We start from the raw sequence: 21,117 nt of genomic DNA on the forward strand, positions 1-21,117 counted from the left end.
GAGTTTGTGATATCAACATGTTTTACATACAGGTGAGAAAAAGAAGGCAAGACATTTTACCAGGGGTTGACATGTTTGTTGATCTGATGAAAGGCAAGAGGATTAGGGGCACTGGCCCATGCACACAATGAAAGAATAAAGAGTACAGTCTCTTGCAGATATTTTTTGCATAAATATTTTTGTAGATTTGGTCAAGAGACTGTGAGACTTTGGTGGGCAAGTCTTTAGGGAGCAATTGTAACGTACCTGAACTGAAGGCCATTGTCTCACTGAAGCCGGACAAGCCCATAGTCATTATGCCTCTGGACATAGGGGACAATGTGATGGATTCTGAACAATACATGTTTGGCACATGGACCACACTGAATGTTATGTTGGGAACTTCAAGGCCACACGCTATGCACTTCCCAAGAATCACGTAGTACACTCCTTAAGGAACAACGTATTGTGGGAGATCAAAACCTGTCCATAGCAACTAATCAGCTTTCTTTTATTTTTTAAAAGGCCTGTGAAAAAATGAAAGAAGCTATCCGATTGGTTGCTATGGGCAACTCAACAACTTTCCCTTTGGACAGGTTTTGATAAATCTCCCCCATTGTCTCTGGGTTGGGTAGAATTTCTCAGAACGCCAGGATTTATGTAGATCAGCTATTGAGATCCTTTGTCACAAACTTAAACTCATACACAAGATATTAATTTATTTTGAAGGCTGAAGGGAATTGTATTTAACGAGGACTCCTGGTTAGCATCAGTTGACGTGGAAGCCTTATATACACATCAATCCCAAAGATTCAGGTCTGGCAGCCGTGAGGTATTTCCTGTCAGGGCTGCCAATATCAGGCACTCATTGCTCAGGTATATACCGATACATATTTTTTTATTTTAACAGAGAACTTGTTTATCAGATTTTAATTTGAAATGTCTTTTTAGACCAGGTTCAATACAGCAGTGTAAAGTAGTAGAAGACTCAACCCTTAAAGGGTTACTCCGCCCCTAGACATCTTATCCCCCTATCCAAAGGATAGGGGATAAGATGTCAGATCGCCGCGGTCCCGCTGCTGGGGACCCCTGGGATCCCCGCTGCGGCACAGCGCTATCATTACAGCACAGAGCGAGTTCGCTCTGTGCGTAATGACGGGCGATACGGGGACGGAGGAGCGTGACGTCATGGCGCCGCCCCTTGTGACATCACGGCCCGTCCCCTTAATGCAAGTCTATGGGAGGGGGCATGACGACCGCCACGCCCCTTCACAAAGACTTGTATTGAAAGGGGCGGGCCGTGACATCACGAGGGGCGGAGCCATGATGTAACGATGCTCCGGCCCCTGTACTGCCCATCCTTACGTGCAGAGCGAACTCGCTCTGTGCTGTAATGATAGAGCGGTGCCGCAGCGGGGATCCCAGGGGTCCCCAGCAGCGGGACCGCGGCGATCTGACATCTTATCCCCTATCCTTTGGATAGGGGATAAGATGTCTAGGGGCAGAATACCCCTTTAACCCTTTAAGAACCCAGCCATTTTACACCTTAGGACCCGGCCATTTTTTTAACAACTGACCACTGTCGCTTTAAACATTAATAACTCTGGGATGCTTTTAGTCATCATTCTGATTCCGAGATTGTTTTTTCGTGACATTCTACTTTAACATAGTGGTAAAATTTTATGGTAACTTGTATCCTTTCTTGGTGAAAAATCCCCAAAATTTGATGAAAATTTTTAAAATTTTGCATTTTTCTAACTCTGAAGCTAACTAATTTCCAAACTCACAATTTTTCAGGAACTAGTTCAGGTTTGAAGTGGATTTGAAGGGTCTTCATCTTAGAAATACCCCACAAAAGACCTCATTATAAAAACTGCACCCCCCAAAGTATTCAAAATTACATTCAGTCAGCGTTTTAACCCTTTAGGTGTTTCACAGGAATAGCAGCAAAGTGAAGGAAAAAATTCACAATCTTCATTTTTTCACTCGCATGTTCTTGTAGACCCAATTTTTGAATTTTTACAAGGGTAAAAGGAGAAAATTTATACTTATATTTGTAGCCCAATTTCTCTCGAGTAAGCACATACCTCATATGTCTATGTAAAGTGTTCGGCCGGCGCAGTAGAGGGCTCAGAAGAGAAGGAGCGACAAGGGGATTTTGGAGAGTACGTTTTTCTGAAATGGTTTTTGGGGGGCATGTTGCATTTAGGAAGCCCCTATGGTGCCAGAACAGCAAAAAAAAAAAAAAAAAAACACATGGCATACCATTTTGGAAACTAGACCCCTTGAGGAACGTAACAAGGAATAAAGTGAGCCTTAATCGCCCACAGGTGTTTCACAACATTTGCATATGTAAAACAATTTAAAAATTTCACTAAAATGTGTGTTTCCCCCCAAATTTCACATTTTTGCTAGGGTTAATAGCAGAAAATACCCCCCAAAATTTGTAACCCCATCTCTTCTGAGTATGGAGGTACCCCATAAGTTGACCTGAAGTGCACTACGGGCGAACTACAATGCTCAGAAGAGAAGGAGTCATATTTGGCTTTTTGAGAGCAAATTTTGCTCGGGGGCATGTCGCATTTAGGAAGCCCCTATGGTGCCAGGACAGCAAAATAACCCCCACATGGCATACCATTTTGGAAACTAGACCCCTTGAGGAACGCAACAAGAGGTACAGTGAGCATTTACCCCCCACTGGTGTCTGTCAGATCTTTGGAACAGTGGGCTGTACAAAATGTTTTATTTGCACAGCCCACTGTTCCAAAGATCTGTCAGACACCAGTGGGGGGTAAATTCTCACTGCACCCCTCGTTACATTCCGTGAGGGGTGTAGTTTCCGAAAAGGGGTCACGTGTTTTTTTTTTGCGTTTGTCAAAACCGCTGTAACAATCAGCCACCCGTGTGCAAATCACCTCAAATGTACATGGTGCACTCTCCCTTCTGGGCCTTGTTGTGCGCCCCCAGAGCACTTTGCGCCCACATATGGGGTATCTCCGTAGTCGGGAGAAATTGCATTACAAATTTTGGGGGGCTTTTTTCACAGGTGATAGGAGGAGGTGTCAGGCTTGCCACCTCGCTCCTATACTTCAGCATGGTCCTGGCTGTCTGTGACAACCGGGATCATGCAAAATTACCGGGCGGTCGGGTTCCAGAGACCCGATCAGCCCGGTATCGCCGGAGATCGCAAGGGCGATTTCCCTTGCGATTTGCGACGATCACCGACATGGGGGGCCTACATGGCCCCCCTCGGCGTTTGCCCTGGATGCCTGCTGAAGCATTTCAGCAGGCATCCGCTTCCGATCTCTGCCCGGCGTGCGGCAGGGACCGGAAAACGCCAGGACGTACGGGGACGTCCTGGGTTCTTAAAGCCCAGGGTGCGGGGACGTCCCTGTACGTCCTGGTCCTTAAGAGGTTAAGGACAAAGGACGTATAATTACGTTCTCGTCCAGGAGCTTAGCGCACTTCATACTGGCAGGTCCCGGTTGCTATCAGCAACCAGGACTGCGGCAAATACCGGACATCGCAGATCAGGCTGATGTCCGGTATTAACCCTTTAGTTAGCTCAGTGGGCTGTTCCGGACCGCCGCTGTGAAATCGTAGCATCCCGTACAGCTAAGAGGACAGCAGGAGGCTTCTTACCTTGCTTCCCACTGTCTGATCATCACTCTGCTGCTCCATGCCTGAGATTCAGGCTGGAGCAATCGAGCACCGATAACACTGATCAATGCTATACAATGGCAGAGCATTAAACATGGTATGCAATCCAAGGATTGCATGTAATATAAAAAAGTGAAATGTGAATTAACCCCTTCAGTAATATAAGTTTAAATCACCCCCCTTTTCCCATAAAAAAAAAAAAAAAATAGAACATAGGTGAACAAAAATGAAAATAAATATATGGGGTATCACCACGTGCATAAATGTCTGAACTATAACTGCACGGTTAATGGCGTACACGTAAAAATATGCCAAAGTCCAAAATTGCGTATTTTTGGTCACTATGTATACCATTAAAAAAAAATGTATAAAAAGCGATCAAAAAGTCCCAACAAAAATGGTCAGATCACTGCGCAAGAAATGAGCCCTGTATACATCCCTGTATATGGGAAAAATAAAGTTATAGGGGTCAGAAGATGACAATTTTACACATACTAATTTTGGTGCATGTATTTAAAAAAAAAAAAAAATTCAATAGTAAAACAAAATCAAACCTACATAAATTAGGTATCCGTGTAACCATATGGACCTACAGAATAAAGATATGGTGTCATTTTTTACTAAAAAGTGCACTGCGTAGAATCGGAAGACCCAAAAATTTACAAAATGGCGTTTTGTTTCTTTCCATTTTGCCCCACAAATTTTTCTGGTTTTGCAGTTAATTTTGCAGTAAAATTATTGATGTAATTACAAAGTACAATTGGTGGTGCAAAAAAATAAGCCCTCAAATGAGTCTGTAGGTGCAAAATTTAAAGATTTTTTAGAAGGTGGTGTGGAAAAAAGGAAAGTGCAAAAACGGAAAAAACCCTGCGTCCTTAACTCCTTGCCGCAAATGGACTTTCATTAATGTCCATTTGCGGCTCCCGAGGTATGACTTGATTGCCGCGTCTAAAACGTAAGTAAACATTGCCGGTTAGCTCAGTGGTGCTGTTCGGGTCCGCCACGGTGAAACTGCAGTGTCCCAAACAGCTTGCAGGACGCAAGGAGGATCCCTACCTTCCCCCTTGTTGTTCGATCACCAAATGACTGCTCCATGCCTGAGATCCAGGCAGGAGCAGCCAAGCGGCGATAACACTGATCAATGCCATGCTATTGCATGGCACCGATCAGTGTAGGAAATCAGTGTGTGCAATGTTATAGTCCCCTATGTGATTTAACCCCTTCCCTAATAAACGTTTGAATCACCCCCTTTTCCCATTTAAAATAAAAAAAACCTGTGTAAATAAAAACATATGTGGTATTGCCGCATGTGTAAATGTCCAAACTATAAAAATATATTGTTAATTAAACCGCACGGTCAATGCTGTACACGTAAAAAAAATTCCAAAGTCCAAAATAGCTTATTTTTGGTCACTTATCCCATAAAAAAAAAAGTGATCAAAAAGTCAGCTCAAAACAAAAATGGTACCAATAAAAACTTCAGATCACAGCGCAAAAGTGAGCCCTCATACCGCCCCTTATACGGAAAAATAAAGTTATAGGGGTCAGAAGAGGAAATTTTTTCAACGTATAAATTTTGGTGCATGTATTTTTTTTTTTAGTAGTAATATAAAATCAAACCTATATAAATTTGGTATCCTTGCGACAGAATAAATATAAGGTGCAATTTTTACTGAAAACTGCACTGCGTATAAGCCGGTAAACATTTTTTTCGTGTTTCACCGTAGATTTTGTGGTGAAATTATTAATGGTGTTACAAAGTAAAATTGTTGGCGCAAAAAACAAGCCCTCACATGCATTCTTAGGTGGAGAATTTAAACAGTTTAGATTTTTCCTCCTCTTCTAAAAATCATAAGTGCAAAAAAAATCGACAAAGAGGGAAGGGGTTATAGGGTTAAGGACTCAGCCCATTTGGGCCTTAAGGAATCTTATTTTTCCCCAATACTATTTGTGTGGGGAAATTGAAAAGAAAACAGCAATTTTGCTAATTTTGGAAGGTTTTGTTTTCAAGCTGTACAATTTATGGTAAAAATTACATGTTTTCTATATTCTGTGGGTCAAGTCAATACGATAAAAATGATGCCCATCATTACATACCATTTTTATCAGCGTATAACACTCACTTTTTAGGCAAAAATTTTTAGCCTAAAGTTTACCTGCGTGTTATACGCCGATAAGCCGCTGCAGTTCAATGATTTAAAGCGGGAGCTTTAAATCAATGAACTGCAGCGGCTTTGCAGGTGCAGAGACCTGCCTTCGCTGCCGGCTTCTCTGAACCTGCCGGTCCTGGGGTCTAGAGCCCTGCTGCCGCCGCTTCTCTCCCCCTGGCTATCGGTGCTGCTGCCCGTCCTCTCCCCCTGGCTATGGGTGCCGCTGCCCCATTGCCGGCACCGATAGCCAGGGGGAGAGAAGCGGCGCCGGCAATGGGGCAGCGGCACCGACAGGGGGAGAGAAGGGGCACCGGCACCCTTTGCCTCTCCCGTTGCCTCCCCCATCCCCAGTTGTGTAATTACCTGTTGTCGGGTCCACGCTGCTTCAGGCCTCTGGTGTGCGTCCCATGTGTCATTGCTATGCACTGCACAATGACATCACTCGTTATTGCGCCGCACCGTGCAGTGCATAGCAACGACGCAGGGGACGCCGACCGGAGGCCTGAAGCAGCGCGGACCCGACCCCGGCAACAGGTAATTACACAAACGGGGATGCAGGAGGCAACGGGGCAGTGGCGCCGGCAATGGGTGCCGCTGCCCCTTCTCTCCCCCTGGCTATCGGTGCCGCTGCCCCATTGCCGGCCCCGCTTCTCTCCCCCTGGCTATCGGCGCCGTCAATGGGGCGCCTGCACCGATAGTCAGGGGGAGAGAACGGGCAGCAGCGCCGATAGCCAGCAGGAGAGAAGCGGCAGCAGCAGGGCTCTAGACCCCAGGAAAGGCAGGGGGAGAAGCGGGCAGCGACGGCCTCTCTCCCCCTGCCTTTCCTGGGGGTGTATCGGGGTATATGCGCACACACACGCACCCTCATTTTACCAAGGATATTTGGGTAAAAAACTTTTTTTACCCAACTATCCTTAGTAAAATGAGGGTGCGTGTTATAGGCCGGTTCGTGGTATACCCCGATAAATACGGTACTTTTCTATTATTGAACCGCTTAAAAAAAATCTTAAACATTTTAACCAAATTAGTACAATAAAAATCCCTCTATTTTGATGACCTATAACTTTTCATTTTTCCGTATAAGTGGCGTTATGAGGGCAAATTTTTTGCACCGTGGTGTACTTTTTATTGATACCACATTTGCGAATTTAAAACTTAATACATTTTTTATGAATTTTTTAATGAATTTTTTTGGAATATGATGTGACAAAAAAAGCAGCAATTTTTGACTATTTTTACGTTTACGCCGTTCATCGTACGGGATCATTAACAGTATATTTTGATAGTTCGGACATTTACACTATACCAAATATGTTTATTTATTTTTTATTTTTTACACTTATGTCCCCATAGGGGACTATTTATAGTCACTTAGATTGCTAATACTGTTCAGTGCTATGCATAGAAATGTATTTTTTCTTAGAAACAGTCTTTACTGGAAAAACGTAAACAGGCAATATCACAGCTTCCTGAGCAACAGAATTTGTTTATGCCAGGCTTAAATGGGCACTGTAATTTGGAAAAACTTTTGACATGTTCTAGCAACATGTCAAGTGTGTTGATTGGCAGGGGCCTGAGTGTTCAGACCTCCATCGATCAGGAGAACGAGCAGGGAGATGATTGTGCACAGCGCGATCTTTCCTGGCTGTGTGTCAGATGATCGGGACCATGCAAGTCTATGAAGCGTGTCTCAAACACGTGACACAGAGCAGGGAGAGGAGTGCGTGCAGCACAGCAAGCTCGCTTTGTTGGTCAACGGAGGTCTGAACATTTACAACTCCACAGATTAAAACTCTTCACATGTTGGACAGATACACTTTAAGAAAATATATGATTCTTATGTAAAAATAAATAAATAGAAAAAGGTCTATATACAAACAATCCCAAAAATGGCAAACCAAAAAGATTCTTTGAAAAAAATCCCCATAAAACTTACCATCAGGTGCATTGGCATCACAGTTTACAGAGACCGAACTAGTTGAGTTTCCTATACTATATCCCTGAAAGAAAAATATACAGCTATTAAGAAAAAAAATTCTCTTTACTTCACTGGAATCATTTGAAGAGGTCAATTACCAGAATTATCAACCTATAAAACATACTTTTTATTTTAGATCACAAAAAAATGCAGATAGACATTTCAATATACACTATCCAGTCACGTACTGTATATGTAAGCAAGTAATTTTTTGAAAATAGTAGCAATACATACCTCCAACATCCTAATAAATAATTCCCATATAACAGCCTACAAAAGTATACTATACTCCGCAGAGAATTTCTCTAACATAGGCTCCGGCTTATAATTCGGCAATGAATATGGATACCTATACTAATGATACCAACTAAATAATCAAAAGCCATGTATAAATGGCAGCATTATACCTATCATCATATACTGGGAAGTTTGGTATTTTTAACAAATTGGACAATTTCATCACATATCAGTTGTGAAGGAGGGGATGCTGGTTAAAAATCTCATTCTCACTGATGTCATCAACTATATTCCCAGAATTTCATATATGTCAATTTGTAATATAAAAAAAGGTTGTTGTTGTTGGTAAAGGTATTCACAACATCCTTGTTGGAAAAGTAAGAACTTGGTGACTGATTTTATATATTTTTTTTAAACCTCAATGGGTTGACAGAGGAAAAGTGTTCTCATTATAATTGACTATTATGGAGCGCATTTTAAGACAATTTAAGAGAAAATTATGTAATAATTATGAAAATAAAACAATTAAATAAATACCCTTTAAATCATGGCCCTCTAGTACAAACAATATTCTACATCAGGCTGGTTCTATCTTTGGAAAACAGCCTAGTCACAGATCAATTTTTGTGTTATTTTCACCATAAATGTACAGTGTAACTAAAATTTGGATTATTTGCCGTCTGTGTAATTGAAATAGGTTTCATGAGGGTAGAATGCTCAGTTTATCATTTAAGTGTAGCAGTTGCCCATAGCAACCAATCAGATGACTTCTTTAATTTTTCAGAGGTCTTTTAAATAATTAAATAAAGAATCTAATTAGTTGCTGGTGGCAACTCTGCACAGGTTTTGATAAATCTCCATTGTTTTCACTGTAGTGTGAAGAAAGCCTCAATATTTCCTAATACACATTGATAAATCTGGGCCAATCTGTTTGACAAAAAGTGTGCTCAGATTTCATTTGCTAAAATGCTCTGGTAAAATAGAAACTAAGCCGAGAGACAAAAACATGTCAGTAAATAAAAAGTATATATATTTTTTTAAATTAAAACATTTTATCACTCTCACATCGGCATGCTCTCCCTCTTCCAATAAGCAATGTGCCTACGAGAGATTCAGTTGTTATAGTTACACTGCATTTACTAAAAAAAAATAAAAAAAAATACAAAAATGATATCTTGTAACTAATGTAACTAATGATAACTAATGTTTTAGACAAAAAAAGTTTTTTTTTTTTTTTTTAAATTACACACCAATTAAGAAATTATTTACATTAAACTGAAAAACACCCTTGAAGTCAATTATAGGGAAGCAAATTAATCCAGAGTGGAAAAAAGGTACACATAAATACATAAAAATTTGAAAAAAAGGTGAAAAACTAAAAAAAAAAAAAAATGCTGTAATCTTTACATTTTTAAGTGGTTACCAAATGATAAACCCAATTTATAACAAAGTAACATATATTAGAAATAAAGTAAACCAGTCCTCAAAAGGTACATTGGGAGAAGGAAAAGATGAGAGGAAGTAGGATCCAGATAAAGACAATTTATTGCATGATGCAGAAAATAAATTAAAATTAAGTGAACCTCCTGTCGCCTTAGCAGGGCCCTAGCATCAGGCGGAGGGGTTAAAAGGGTAAATACACAATAGTATTGAGTAAAATGAGAAATATATAATAATAAAATATATGCAAAAACAGTCTGGAATGGGTATACCAACTGAGAAGAAAACGGCTGGATGGTATAAAATAGAATAAAATAGGTTGCGCTAGATGTTATGATAGTTTGTTGGTGACCTGGTTCAAATAATATAGAAATGTTCAACAGTGATATTTCAGTGGTGGTATAGTGCACAGTAGTGAAATTAAAGATTCATTGGTAGCGAAGTGCAACAGTTTAACAATTAGGATGCTGAGGTAGAGGTATTGTATCAGGCACAAATTCCGTTCTTATGTTCGTTAGGGTATAGGAGGATGAGGGTTGGTGCACGGCACCACTCACCGGCCGTTGGGGTGTAGGAGAATCTGAAGTCCGGGCTGGCACGGAGGTGGCCGGCACTTATACTTGATACCCGTCTGCAGCGTCCAGCCTTAGGGTAGGTGATCGCCGTGGTGAATGGTGTGGAGAGAAGGATGAGTCCTGAGCTTAATGCGCTAGGAGCACGCGAGCAGTGGTGGTCCCCAAATACGGGGCATCCAGCTGTTGCAAGTGTGCAAAAGGGGTTCTCCAGTTGGTAGAAAGGTAAGGGTGAATAGGTAATTATGCTAGACGCGCTTCAAGGCCGTGGGCCTTTTCTTCAGTAGCAGGATAATAATGGTGGATGAATGGGGATAGTATGCTTTATAGTTCAAAGGTGATGATGCGGTCTATGGTGATTTGAAAAAAATGGAGGCAAACATGGGAATGGGATGTAACAGAATGGCTGGATCCAGAGAGAAAAATAGAAAAGGAAAGAATGGAAAAGGATATGGGGATGGATGTGAAAAGGATGTGTGTGATAAAATTAGTAGAAATTGAGAAAAAATGTAAAAATTAAAATAAAATGTAAAAAAATAAAGATGGGTGGAAAAAATAAAATAAAAAAATGTTAGGGGAGGGATGGAAAGAAGAATTGGACATATATGAGTAACTTGAGCTTCTAAACAATGGATTCCTGAGATGTCCGTAGATTGTACTTGGGTGGGCTAGGTCCCAGGGACCGTCATTACGTTGATACACGGCCAGTTCCATGGCTAGTGACGGGCCATGGAACGGAGCAAAACCACGAGGAGGAGTTATTAGAGAAATTCAAAGATCTCGAGTTCTGCGTTGAGTCCTCTTGGTACTAATGAATCGAACTCAAAGATCTTCCTTGATTCGGCCTTAGACATGCGAGTGATGTAATCACCGCCTCTCCAACATATTTTTTACACTTTGGATGGCTACGAAAAGGAAATCTGTTGGATTTTGATTATGGTGCTCACTGAAGTGTAAAGATGGGGGGGGGGGATTTTAATCCTTTTTTATGTTGTTAATGTGTTCATAGATGCGGGTTTTCAGTTGTCTTTTCATGCGGCCTATAGATTGTTTGCCGCATGTACATTGAATCAAATATATTACACCTTTGCTATGGCAGGTGAGGCATTCAGATATTTTGTATGTGAAGTCATTAGAAGTGGATGAGACTTCGATAATTTTGGGGGGGAATTTGTGGTTTTGCATCCCATACAGGACCCGCATCTGTGAAAACCTTTATTTTGTATCCATGTGGTTGATGTATGTGAGCTGGATGGTTGTTTGATGGTAGGAGCACTTTGAATACCAACATTTGGGACTTTTGTGTATACGATGGGTGGGTGTGAGGGGATATCTTGCCCGATAATTCTATCATTAAGTAGAAAGTGCCAATTCGTTTTGATGATCATTTCAATCTTTTTGTGATCTGTGTTAAATGGTAAAATTAGCTTACTTAGAATTGCAAAAAGATGTACCTAAGGTTAACGGTGTTGCCTTCACCCAAGAAAGGCCAAAATGTATGGAGGTAATGGAATTAAAGTAAAGCAGTCCTCAAAGGTACATTGGGAGAAGGAAAAGATGAGAGGAAGTAGGATCCAGATAAAGACAATTTATTATATGATGCAGAAAATAGAATTAAAATTAAGTGAACCAACCATAACCCCCAGGATAGGCATGGACCTCGTACTATGGCGTCGATACATAGACAATTTTGTTTATATTTGGAAAGGAACCAGAGAAATTTAAGATACTTTTATCCAGGAAATTAATACTAAATGATCGGAATCTCAGTTTCACACCCCACATCAGCACTGGCATTTTAGAATTTTTAGATATTTTAATCACTATAGACTCCCCCAATCTTATCTGTAGCACATATCACAAGCCAGTTGCAAAAAATAGTTTTATTCTTTATAAAACAGTTTCCATCTACCCAGATAAGCTTTTAAATGTCCCAATGGGACAATATCGAAGATTAAAGAGAATTTGCACACTAAAACACTAAATTTGAAGAAGCAGCCCAAGCCCTCATGGAGAAATTCCCGAATAAAAATTACCCTAAAAACATTTTAGAAAAATCTTTAGAAAAAAAAAAACCCTGCACTATAGATAGATAATTTTTTATTCCTAAATCAGTTGACCCAACTACTACTAACGGTGATCCCTAAATAATTTTACCATTTAACACAGATCACAAAAAAATTAAAATTATCAAAAAGAATTGGCACTTTCTATGTAATGATCGAATCATCGGGCAAGATATCACCTCACACCCACCCATCGTATACACAAAAGCCCCAAATTTAGGTATTCAACTCGCTCCTACCATCAAACAACCATCCATCTGACATATGTAAACCACGTGGCGACAAACTAAAGGTTTTCACAGATGCGGGTCCAGTATGGAATGCAAAACCACAAATTCACCCCAAAAAATTATCGAAGTCTCATCCACTTCTAATGACTTCACATACACCTTTGCTATGGCAGGTGAGACATTCAGATATTTTGTAATATATTTGATTCAATGTACATGTAGCAAACAATATATAGGCCGCATGGAAATACAACTGAAAACCCGGATCTATGAACACATATTAAAAAAAGGATTAAAAACACCCCCCTATCTTTACACTTCAGTGAATACCATAATCAAAATCCAACAGATTTATTTTTCGTAGCCATCCAAAGCGTTAAAAAAATGTTGGAGAGGCGGCGATTACATCACTCGCATGTCTAAGGCCGAATCAAGGAAGATCTTCGAGTTCGATTCATTAGTACCAAGAGGATTCAACGCAGAACTCGAGATCTTTGGATTTCTCTAATAATTCCTCCTCGTGGTTAGGCTCCGTTCCATGGCCCGTCACTAGCTGGTCGTGTATCGACGTAGTGACGGTCCCTGGGACCTAGCCCACCCAAGTACAATCTACAGACATCTCAGGAATCCGTTGTTTAGAAGCTCAAGTTACTCATACATGTCCAATTCTACTTTCTATCCCTCCCGTAACATTTTTTTTAACATTTTTTTATCCACCCATCTATATTTTTACAATTTTTTTCCCACCCATCTTTATTTTATTTTTACATTTTATTTTTATATTTGTTCTCAGTTTCTCCCAATTTTATCACACATATCCTTTTCACATCCATCCCCATATCCTTTTCCGTTCTTTCCTTTTTTCTCTGGATCCAGCCATTCTGTTACATCCCATTCCCATGTTTCCCTCCATTTTTTCCAAATCACCATAGAACACATCATCACCTTGGTACTATATAAAGCATACTATCCCCATTCATTCACCATTATTATCCTGCTACTGAAGAAAAGGCCTGCAGCCTTGAAACGAGTCTAGAATCATTACCTATTCACCCTTACCTTTCTACAAACTGTAGGACCCCTTTTGCACACTTGCAACAGCTGGATGCCCCGTATTTGGGGACCACCACTGCTCGCGTGCTCCTAGCGCATCACCGACACAAGGATGCCAGTATCCACTCCCGTACCAGCTCAGGACTCATCCTTCTCTCCACACCATTCACCACGGCGATCACCTACCCTAAGGCTGGACGCTGCAGACAGGTATCAAGTATAAGTGTCGGCCGCCTCCGTGCCAGCCCGGACTTTAGATTCTCCTACACCCCAATGGTCGGTGGTGCCGTGCACCAACCCTCATCCCCCTATGCCCCTAACGTACATGATAAGGACCCCTTTTGCACACTTGCAACAGCTGGATGCCCCTTATTTCGCTGCTGCATGCGCGCTCCTAGCGTATCACCAACACGAGGACACCGGTATCCACTCCTGTACCAGCTCAGGACTCAGCCTTATCTCAACACCAATCACCACGACGATCACCTACCCTAAGGCCGGATGCTGTCTCGTGCCAGCCGTGCACAGCTGAACACACTTGGAGACAGAGACCCTGCAGCACCACGCAGACAGGTATCAACTATAAGTGCCGGGCGCCTCCGTGCCAGCCCGGACTTTGGATTCTCCTACACCCCAACGGTCGGTGAGTGGTGCCGTGCACTAACCCTGCATCCTCCTATACCACTAACGTACATAAGAATGGAATTTGTGCCTGATACAATACCTCTACCTCAGCATCCTAATTGTTAAACTGTTGCACTGTGCTACCAATGAATCTTTAATTTCGCTACTGTGCACTATACTACCAACGAAATATCACTGCTGAACATTTCCATATTATTTGAAATTTACACTGTGTCACCAACGAACTATCATAACATCTAGCGCAATCTATTTTATACAATCCAGACGTTTTCTTCTCAGTTGGTATACCCATTCCAGACAGTTTTTACATATTTTATATTATATATTTCTCATTTTACTCACTACTATTGTGTATTTACCATTTTAACACCTCTGCCTGATGCAAGCGCCCTGCTCAGGCGACAGGAGGTTCACTTAATTTTAATTCTATTTTATGCATCATATGATAAATTGTCTTTATCTGGATCCTACTTCCTCTCATCTTTTCCTTCTCCCAATGTACCTTTGAGGACTGGTATACTTTATTTTCATTACCTCCATACATTTTGGCCTTTCTTGGGTGAAGGCAACACTGTTAACTACAGGTACATACTTTTTGTAATTCTAAGTGAGCTACACATTCCTTTTTTTCTATTTATATTTGAAATACCTTTCTGTGATCTTTCACACTTTCTTTCTGCTCTTAAAGGGTACCTCTCATCAAAAAAATGTTTCATATATTATAGATTAATGTATGCAGAATAACTTTACAATTGCATGTTATTAAAAAATGAGCTTCTTTCTATTTAATTTTCCACTTTGAAGAAATGACCACTAGGGGTCTCCCTACCAGTCCTGGCAGAAAGCATTTCAGACTCATGCTGGAGTCCTAAACACTACGAGCTGCCAGTCTGCTTTGTTCACAAATGAGAATACTCAGAGCTGCCAGCCTGCTTTGTTCACAGCCTGTTTGGCTTTGAACAAAGCAGGCTGGCAGCTATGAGTGTTTAGGACTCCAGCACGAGTCAGAAATGCTTGCTGACAGGACTGATCGGGAAAAATACAATAGAAAAAAGCATATTATTCATTAACATGATATTGGAAAGTTATTCAACATTCATTAATCTAAAATATATCAAACGTTTATTTGATGAGAGGTACCCTTTAAAGGGGTACTCCGCTGGAAAAAAAAAAGTTAAATCAACCTGTGCCAGAAAGTTAAAAGGACTTGTAAATTAATTCTATTTACAAATCTTAATCCTTCCATTACTTATCAGCTGCTATTTGCTCCACAGAAAGTTCTTTTCTTTTTGGATTTCCTTTCTGTCTGACCCCTGTGCTCTCTGCTGACATCTCTGTCCATTTTAGGAATGGTCCAGAGCAGGAGAGGTTTGTGATGGGGATTTTCTCCTACACCGGACAGTTCCTAAAATGGACACAGGTGTCAGCAGAGAGCACTGTGGTCAGACAGAAAGGAAAGGAAATAACTTCCTATGGAGCAAATAGCAGCTGATAAGTTCTGGAAGGATTAAGATTTTTCAATAGAAGTAATTTACAAATCTGTTTACTTTCTGGCACCAGTTGATTTAAAGAAAAAAAGTTGTCCAGCTGAGTACCTCTTTAATCCACATTACCTGCTCTGTTGTCTTCATCAGCCCAACTTCCTGTCTGATGTACAGCCTGTAATGTACTTCCTGTTATGGTGTACACTCTAGCCGTGAATTAAGCCAATCATCTCTCTCCCACTTCATATTTTTGAACATAACCCCTCCCACATTGAGGAAGGTAGACAGATGAATTTCCAGTAAAAAGTGTACCCAGGAAGTCTGTTACAGGGTGTACACCTGACAGAAAGGTGGGCTAATGAAGGAACAGAGAAGAAAACCTGCATTAAAAGGCAGAAGGAAAGCATTAAGGACCACAGAAAGGAAGAAAAAAAATTACCAACCCCTTTAAGATATAACTACGCATGTAATATCTTATTAGACGGAAATACTAATTTCTTCTGTTCTGAAACAAATTTTCCTCTCCTCTTCCCCCTTCTGTTGCTCAAATCTTCTTCTCTGAAAATTATCTCAGCTTTGTCCTGTGTCTGCAAGACAAGCTCTTTCCACCTGCTCTCGGAGAACTACGAATTAAAAGATTAAGTCTGCAGAGCAGAAATCTGCTGAAAAATACCACAATATGTACAATAAAAACAGATACAGATTTTTTCCGTACTGTCATTTGGTAGCTGGTTTACACCTGCAACTGTGTTGATATTTTAACATTAACAGAATAAAAGGTTATAATTTAGGCGCCTCCCCTGTATTTGTACCCTTATACTGATTAAACCCTTTTCACTCAGTGAGGTCCGTTGCCGGACCATAAAAATACTGTAGGTTTACATAATTAAAACTATAATATACAAGTTATATAATGGTCAGAAATAATGCTGCTTCTCATGTACACACAAAGGGCAGCATATCCTGAAAATTCACCTGAAATGAAAGGTATGCTTTAAGGAAGGATTGATTTTGCAAGCATATTGTTTTGGTCTCTACACTACTGTAAGCAAATGCCATTGGAGCAGCTGACAGGTTTATGGCACTCAAACTAAAAAGCAGATCTTACCTCAACCAGATATTTTTGGCTTCCATACATGACATATTGTGGTGCCAGGCTGTAAATCATGTAACTAGTGTGAAGGACGATTAACAAGAGAATCATGCAGAGAAAGAGAAGAGCTTGAGGTCTAGTCCGTTCCCTTCTAATCTTGTACAACTGTTAATAAGATATAAGTTTTTCAACAATGTTAAAAGCAGAAAGTATATTACATAACCATTTTAAATTTATTGCCTAAAGCTTTCATGACCATGGGTATTAGTGCGACAATATGTGAACAAACATCCACCTTTTGTCATGATACAGAGATCAAGAAGTTTTCTTCTCACTAAATAAAAATAATTTTATTTAGCTGCAACCATGAAGTTTTGTAAAGGATATTTCTAAAGTAATTAAGTAACAAAGCATACATTTTGTATAGCCTACAGGAGTGCTTTTTATTGCTGAAAATCTAGTCTGTGTAATTATGTTCCCTAAAATAGGATGGCATTGGCTTCATAGAGCTTAGAATTCTGACTCTTTAGCTGCAAAAATACATTTAGTACGCATTTTAACTATTAGGTAACAAACAGTCATCAAATCCAAAATAATGCTTTTAGGCAGTGATCACATGGTGAAGTTTTCACATTTTGATGAGTATTTTCTGTGATTTTTGCAGAAATAAACGCATAAAACCCGTATGTGAACACGGCCTTACTCTTATCAGCTTTGGAGGGAATACACTGAAGCAAAACAAAACAAAAAATAAAATTTAAACGATTTGGCTGCAAGGCTAAGATTGAAATTAAAGTTTTATTTTTGCAAATGTTAAGAGTAAGGTCAGTTAAGTTAAAGGAGTTCTCACGAGAGCTGGAGGTAAGTAAAGTTTGGACATTGAAAAAAAAATTCTTGGAATTGCTGGAGGTTAGTAAAGGTTTGTTTGTCTGTCTGTCTATTTAATTTTATTTTTTTAGATCTCACACAGTGGCCATCTTTTATAACCCCCTCCTGCCAGATACCTCCTTTAACTTAACTGACCTAACTCTCAACTGACCTAACTCTGCAAAAAATGTAACTTTCAATTCCTATCTAAGGGTACGGCTACATGAGCGCATTTTCGCAGCGGATTTCGCTACAGATTCACTGGTGAAGGCCTGCTCTATGCTGTCTTTACATGTGCCTTCTCATAGCGGCAATACGCCGCTACGAGTAGACACACTGCGATGTGCGAGTCGCAGTATACTCGCACATCGCGGGAGCTCTCTGCCTAGCTCAGAGCAGGGAGAGTGGCCGCAATGTTCGAGTATACTGCGACTCGCACATCGCAGTGTGTCTGCTCGTAGCGGCGTATAGCCACTATGAGAAGGCACATGTAAAAAAGAGCGGGCCTTCACCGGCGGATACGCTGTAAATCCGATCGTGTGAACTTACCCTTAGCCCATATATATCTATATCTATATTTTTTTTTATATCCAACACAATGGGCATAGCTTTGACACCCAGCCCCTTTGGATAAACCCTTTAACATAACTGACATGATTCTTAAAGGGAACCTATCAGATTTTACAAAGCGTTAAAAACTTGGCAAAGCGTTCTATAGGGTAAAATTTTTATCCTCACCATTCCCGGGGGACGCTCCTGCCCCCAAGGATGGTGAAGATATGAAGTTATAAAACTAGTCCCCGCCAGCCCCGTAAGTAGTCCCCTGGGCGGGGAGCTCCTCTTACCAGGTCCAGTTACTTCGGCCGGCAGCGACGCCCCCTCGGCTTGATTGACTGGCCGCATCATCACTCTGCTCCGTCTGTTCAGTGAGCAGAGCGATGACGCGGCCCATCAATCAAGCAGAGGGGACACCACTGTTTGGCCGAAGAACGAGACCTGGGAAGAGGAGCTCCCCACCCAGGGGACTACTTGCGGGGCCGGTGGGGAATAGTTTATAACTTCATACCTTAACAACCCTTGGGGCAGGAGCGTCCCCCAGGGATTGTGAGAATAAAGATCTTAACCTATATAATGCTTTGCCAAGCATTATATATAGTGTAAAATCTGATTATTGGTTCCCTTTAAATGAGTAATCCAGTGATATTCTGCTATGACTACAATATTTAAATGTATATAATATTGGTTGTAAGCCAAGGTAGTGGTGAAATTCACTGTTCACAGGAAGCAGAGAGCAGTTCAGCGGAAATGAGCATGTTGGGCTGGGAATTCTAAGTTGCGCACAGAGATTGGACCAGACAGTCTGGCAAGGGTAAGCAAATACAGTGGGGGCAAAAAAGTATTTAGTCAGCCAACAATTGTGCAAGTTCTTCCACATAAAAAGATGAGAGAGGACGGTAATTTTCATCATAGGTATGCCTCAACTAGAGACATAATGATTAAAAAAAAAAGAAATTCATAAAATCCCATTGTCTGATTTTTAACCTCCCTAGCGGTACGATTCCGTCTGGAAATTTGTACCAAAAGCGGTACAATTTTTTGCATTGAAATTCCACATCTCCCCCCGTCACATTCCCCCTCCCTTGTCACATTTCCCCCCCCATATCACATTCCCCCCCTGTCACATTCCCCCCCCTTGTTGCATTCTCCCCCCCCCGTCACATTCATCCCCCCTGTCACATTCCCCCCTTGTTACATTCTCCCCCCCCCCTTGTTACCTTCTCCCCCCTCCATGTTACATTCCACTCCCCCCCTGTCACATCCCCCCTTTGTCACATTCCTCCCCCCTGTCACATCCCCCCCCCCTTGTCACATTCTCCCCTCTGTCACATTCCCCCCTATGTCACATTCTCCCCTCTGTCACATTCCCCCCTATGTCACATTCCCCCCCCCCCCCCTTGTTACATTCTCCCCTGTGTCACATTCGCCCCTCTGTCACTTTTTCTTGTCCTGCAGCAGCATACACTAGGTTTGCCGGCAGATTTCAAACCTAGTGTATTTGCTGCAGAACAAGTCCTTTCCCCTTCAGCCAATCACAGGCTTTACACCACTGCGGCCTGTGATTGGCTGAAAAGTGAAAGGTCCTGTAAGATGAATAGAGCAGTGAACAGAGCGCACGGAGGGGAACGACATCTTCAGGGACCGGGACTAGGTGAGCAAAAGTTTTTTTTATTTTCTTCCTTCTTACTTTTACACTTAGTTCAGGGTTTTCTACCAGGGGGCCTCCAGCTGTTGTGAAACTACTGCTCCCAGCATGCCCGGACAGCCTTTGGCTGTCCGGGCATGCTGAGAATTGTAGTTTTGCAACATCTGGAGGCCCCCTGGTTGAGAAACACTGACTTTTAGTACATGTCTTTACCTGCTCTGGCCGGCCCCCGCAACGGGAGCCGACCCGAGCAGATAATCACATGTTTTCCCGTGGGCTGCATCACTACATCGCAAAAAGCAAAAATCGCGATTTGATTGCTTTTGCGATATACTGTGCAGCCCGCACAGCAACTCTGCAATTCTACCCCGAGCGTGACTCGGGGTTACCGCTTCTAGCAGCGAAAATTAACCCCGAGTCACACTCGGGAATACCGCTAGGCTGGTTAAAGAATTTACTTGCAAATTATGGTGGTATTTGGTCAATAACAAAAGTTCATCTAAATACTTTGTTATATACGCTTTGTTGGCAATGAAAGAGGTCAAAATGTTTTCTGTAAGTCTTCACAAGGTTTTCACACACGGTTGTTGGTATTTTGGCCCCTTCATCCATGCAGATCTCCTCTAGAGCAGTGATGTAATGGGGCTATCGCTGGGCAACACGGACTTTCAACTCCCTCTAAGGGTGCATTCACATACTAGTAGCTAGCAGCGAGTTTCCTGCTGCGGGAAACCCGCTGCGAGTTACGTTACCATTGATTTAAATGGGTCCGTGAACAGTCTGCAAATCTGACATTATTGCGGACTGTCTGTGGACCCGTTCAAATCAATGGCAGTGTAACTCGCAGCAGGTTTCCTGCAGCGTGAAACCCACTGCTAGTAATAGCGTGTGAACGCACCCTAAAGGTTTTCTATGGGGTTGAGATCTGGAGACTTGCTAGGCCACCTCAGGACTTAAATGCTTCTTACAAGCCACTCCTTCGTTGCCGGGGTTGGCGTGTTTGGGATCATAGTCATACTGAAAGACCCAGCCACGTTTCATCTTCAATGCCCTTGCTGATGGAAGGAGTTTTTCACTCAAAATCTCACAATACATGGCCCCATTCATTGTTTCCTTAAAACGGATCAGTCGTCCTGATCCCAAACAGCCCCAAAGCATGATGTTTCCACCCCCATGCTTCACAGTAGGTATGGTGTTCTTTGGATGCAACTTGGCATTTTTTCTCCTCCAAAGATGACAAGGTGAGTTTTCACCAAAAAGTTCTACTATAGTTTCATCTGACCATATGACATTCTCCCAATGCTCTTCTGGATCATCCAAATGCTCTCAAGCAAACTTCAGCTTAAGCAGGGGGACACATCTGGCACTGCACGATTTGAGCCCCTGGTGGCGTAGTGTGCTACTGACGGTTGCCTTTGTTACTTTGGTCCCAGCTCTCTGCAGGTCATTCACTGGGTCCC

The 21,117-nt window shown here is 41.6% G+C and overlaps 1 protein-coding gene across 1 annotated transcript in view; it reads right to left on the reverse strand.

The window, feature by feature from the left end:
* LMBRD1 (LMBR1 domain containing 1) overlaps positions 1–21,117 on the reverse strand; it is a gene marked incomplete in the record, with an annotated part of 250,015 nt that overhangs the window by 71,294 nt on the left and 157,604 nt on the right. Inside the window, 2 exon segments of the mRNA XM_056565826.1 lie at positions 7,726–7,789; positions 16,603–16,752. Of these exon segments, the coding sequence (XP_056421801.1) occupies positions 7,726–7,789; positions 16,603–16,752 (214 nt within the window).

The sequence above is a fragment of the Hyla sarda genome, chromosome 3, assembly GCF_029499605.1.
Source record: "Hyla sarda isolate aHylSar1 chromosome 3, aHylSar1.hap1, whole genome shotgun sequence".
Classification (NCBI taxonomy): Eukaryota; Metazoa; Chordata; class Amphibia; order Anura; family Hylidae; genus Hyla; species Hyla sarda.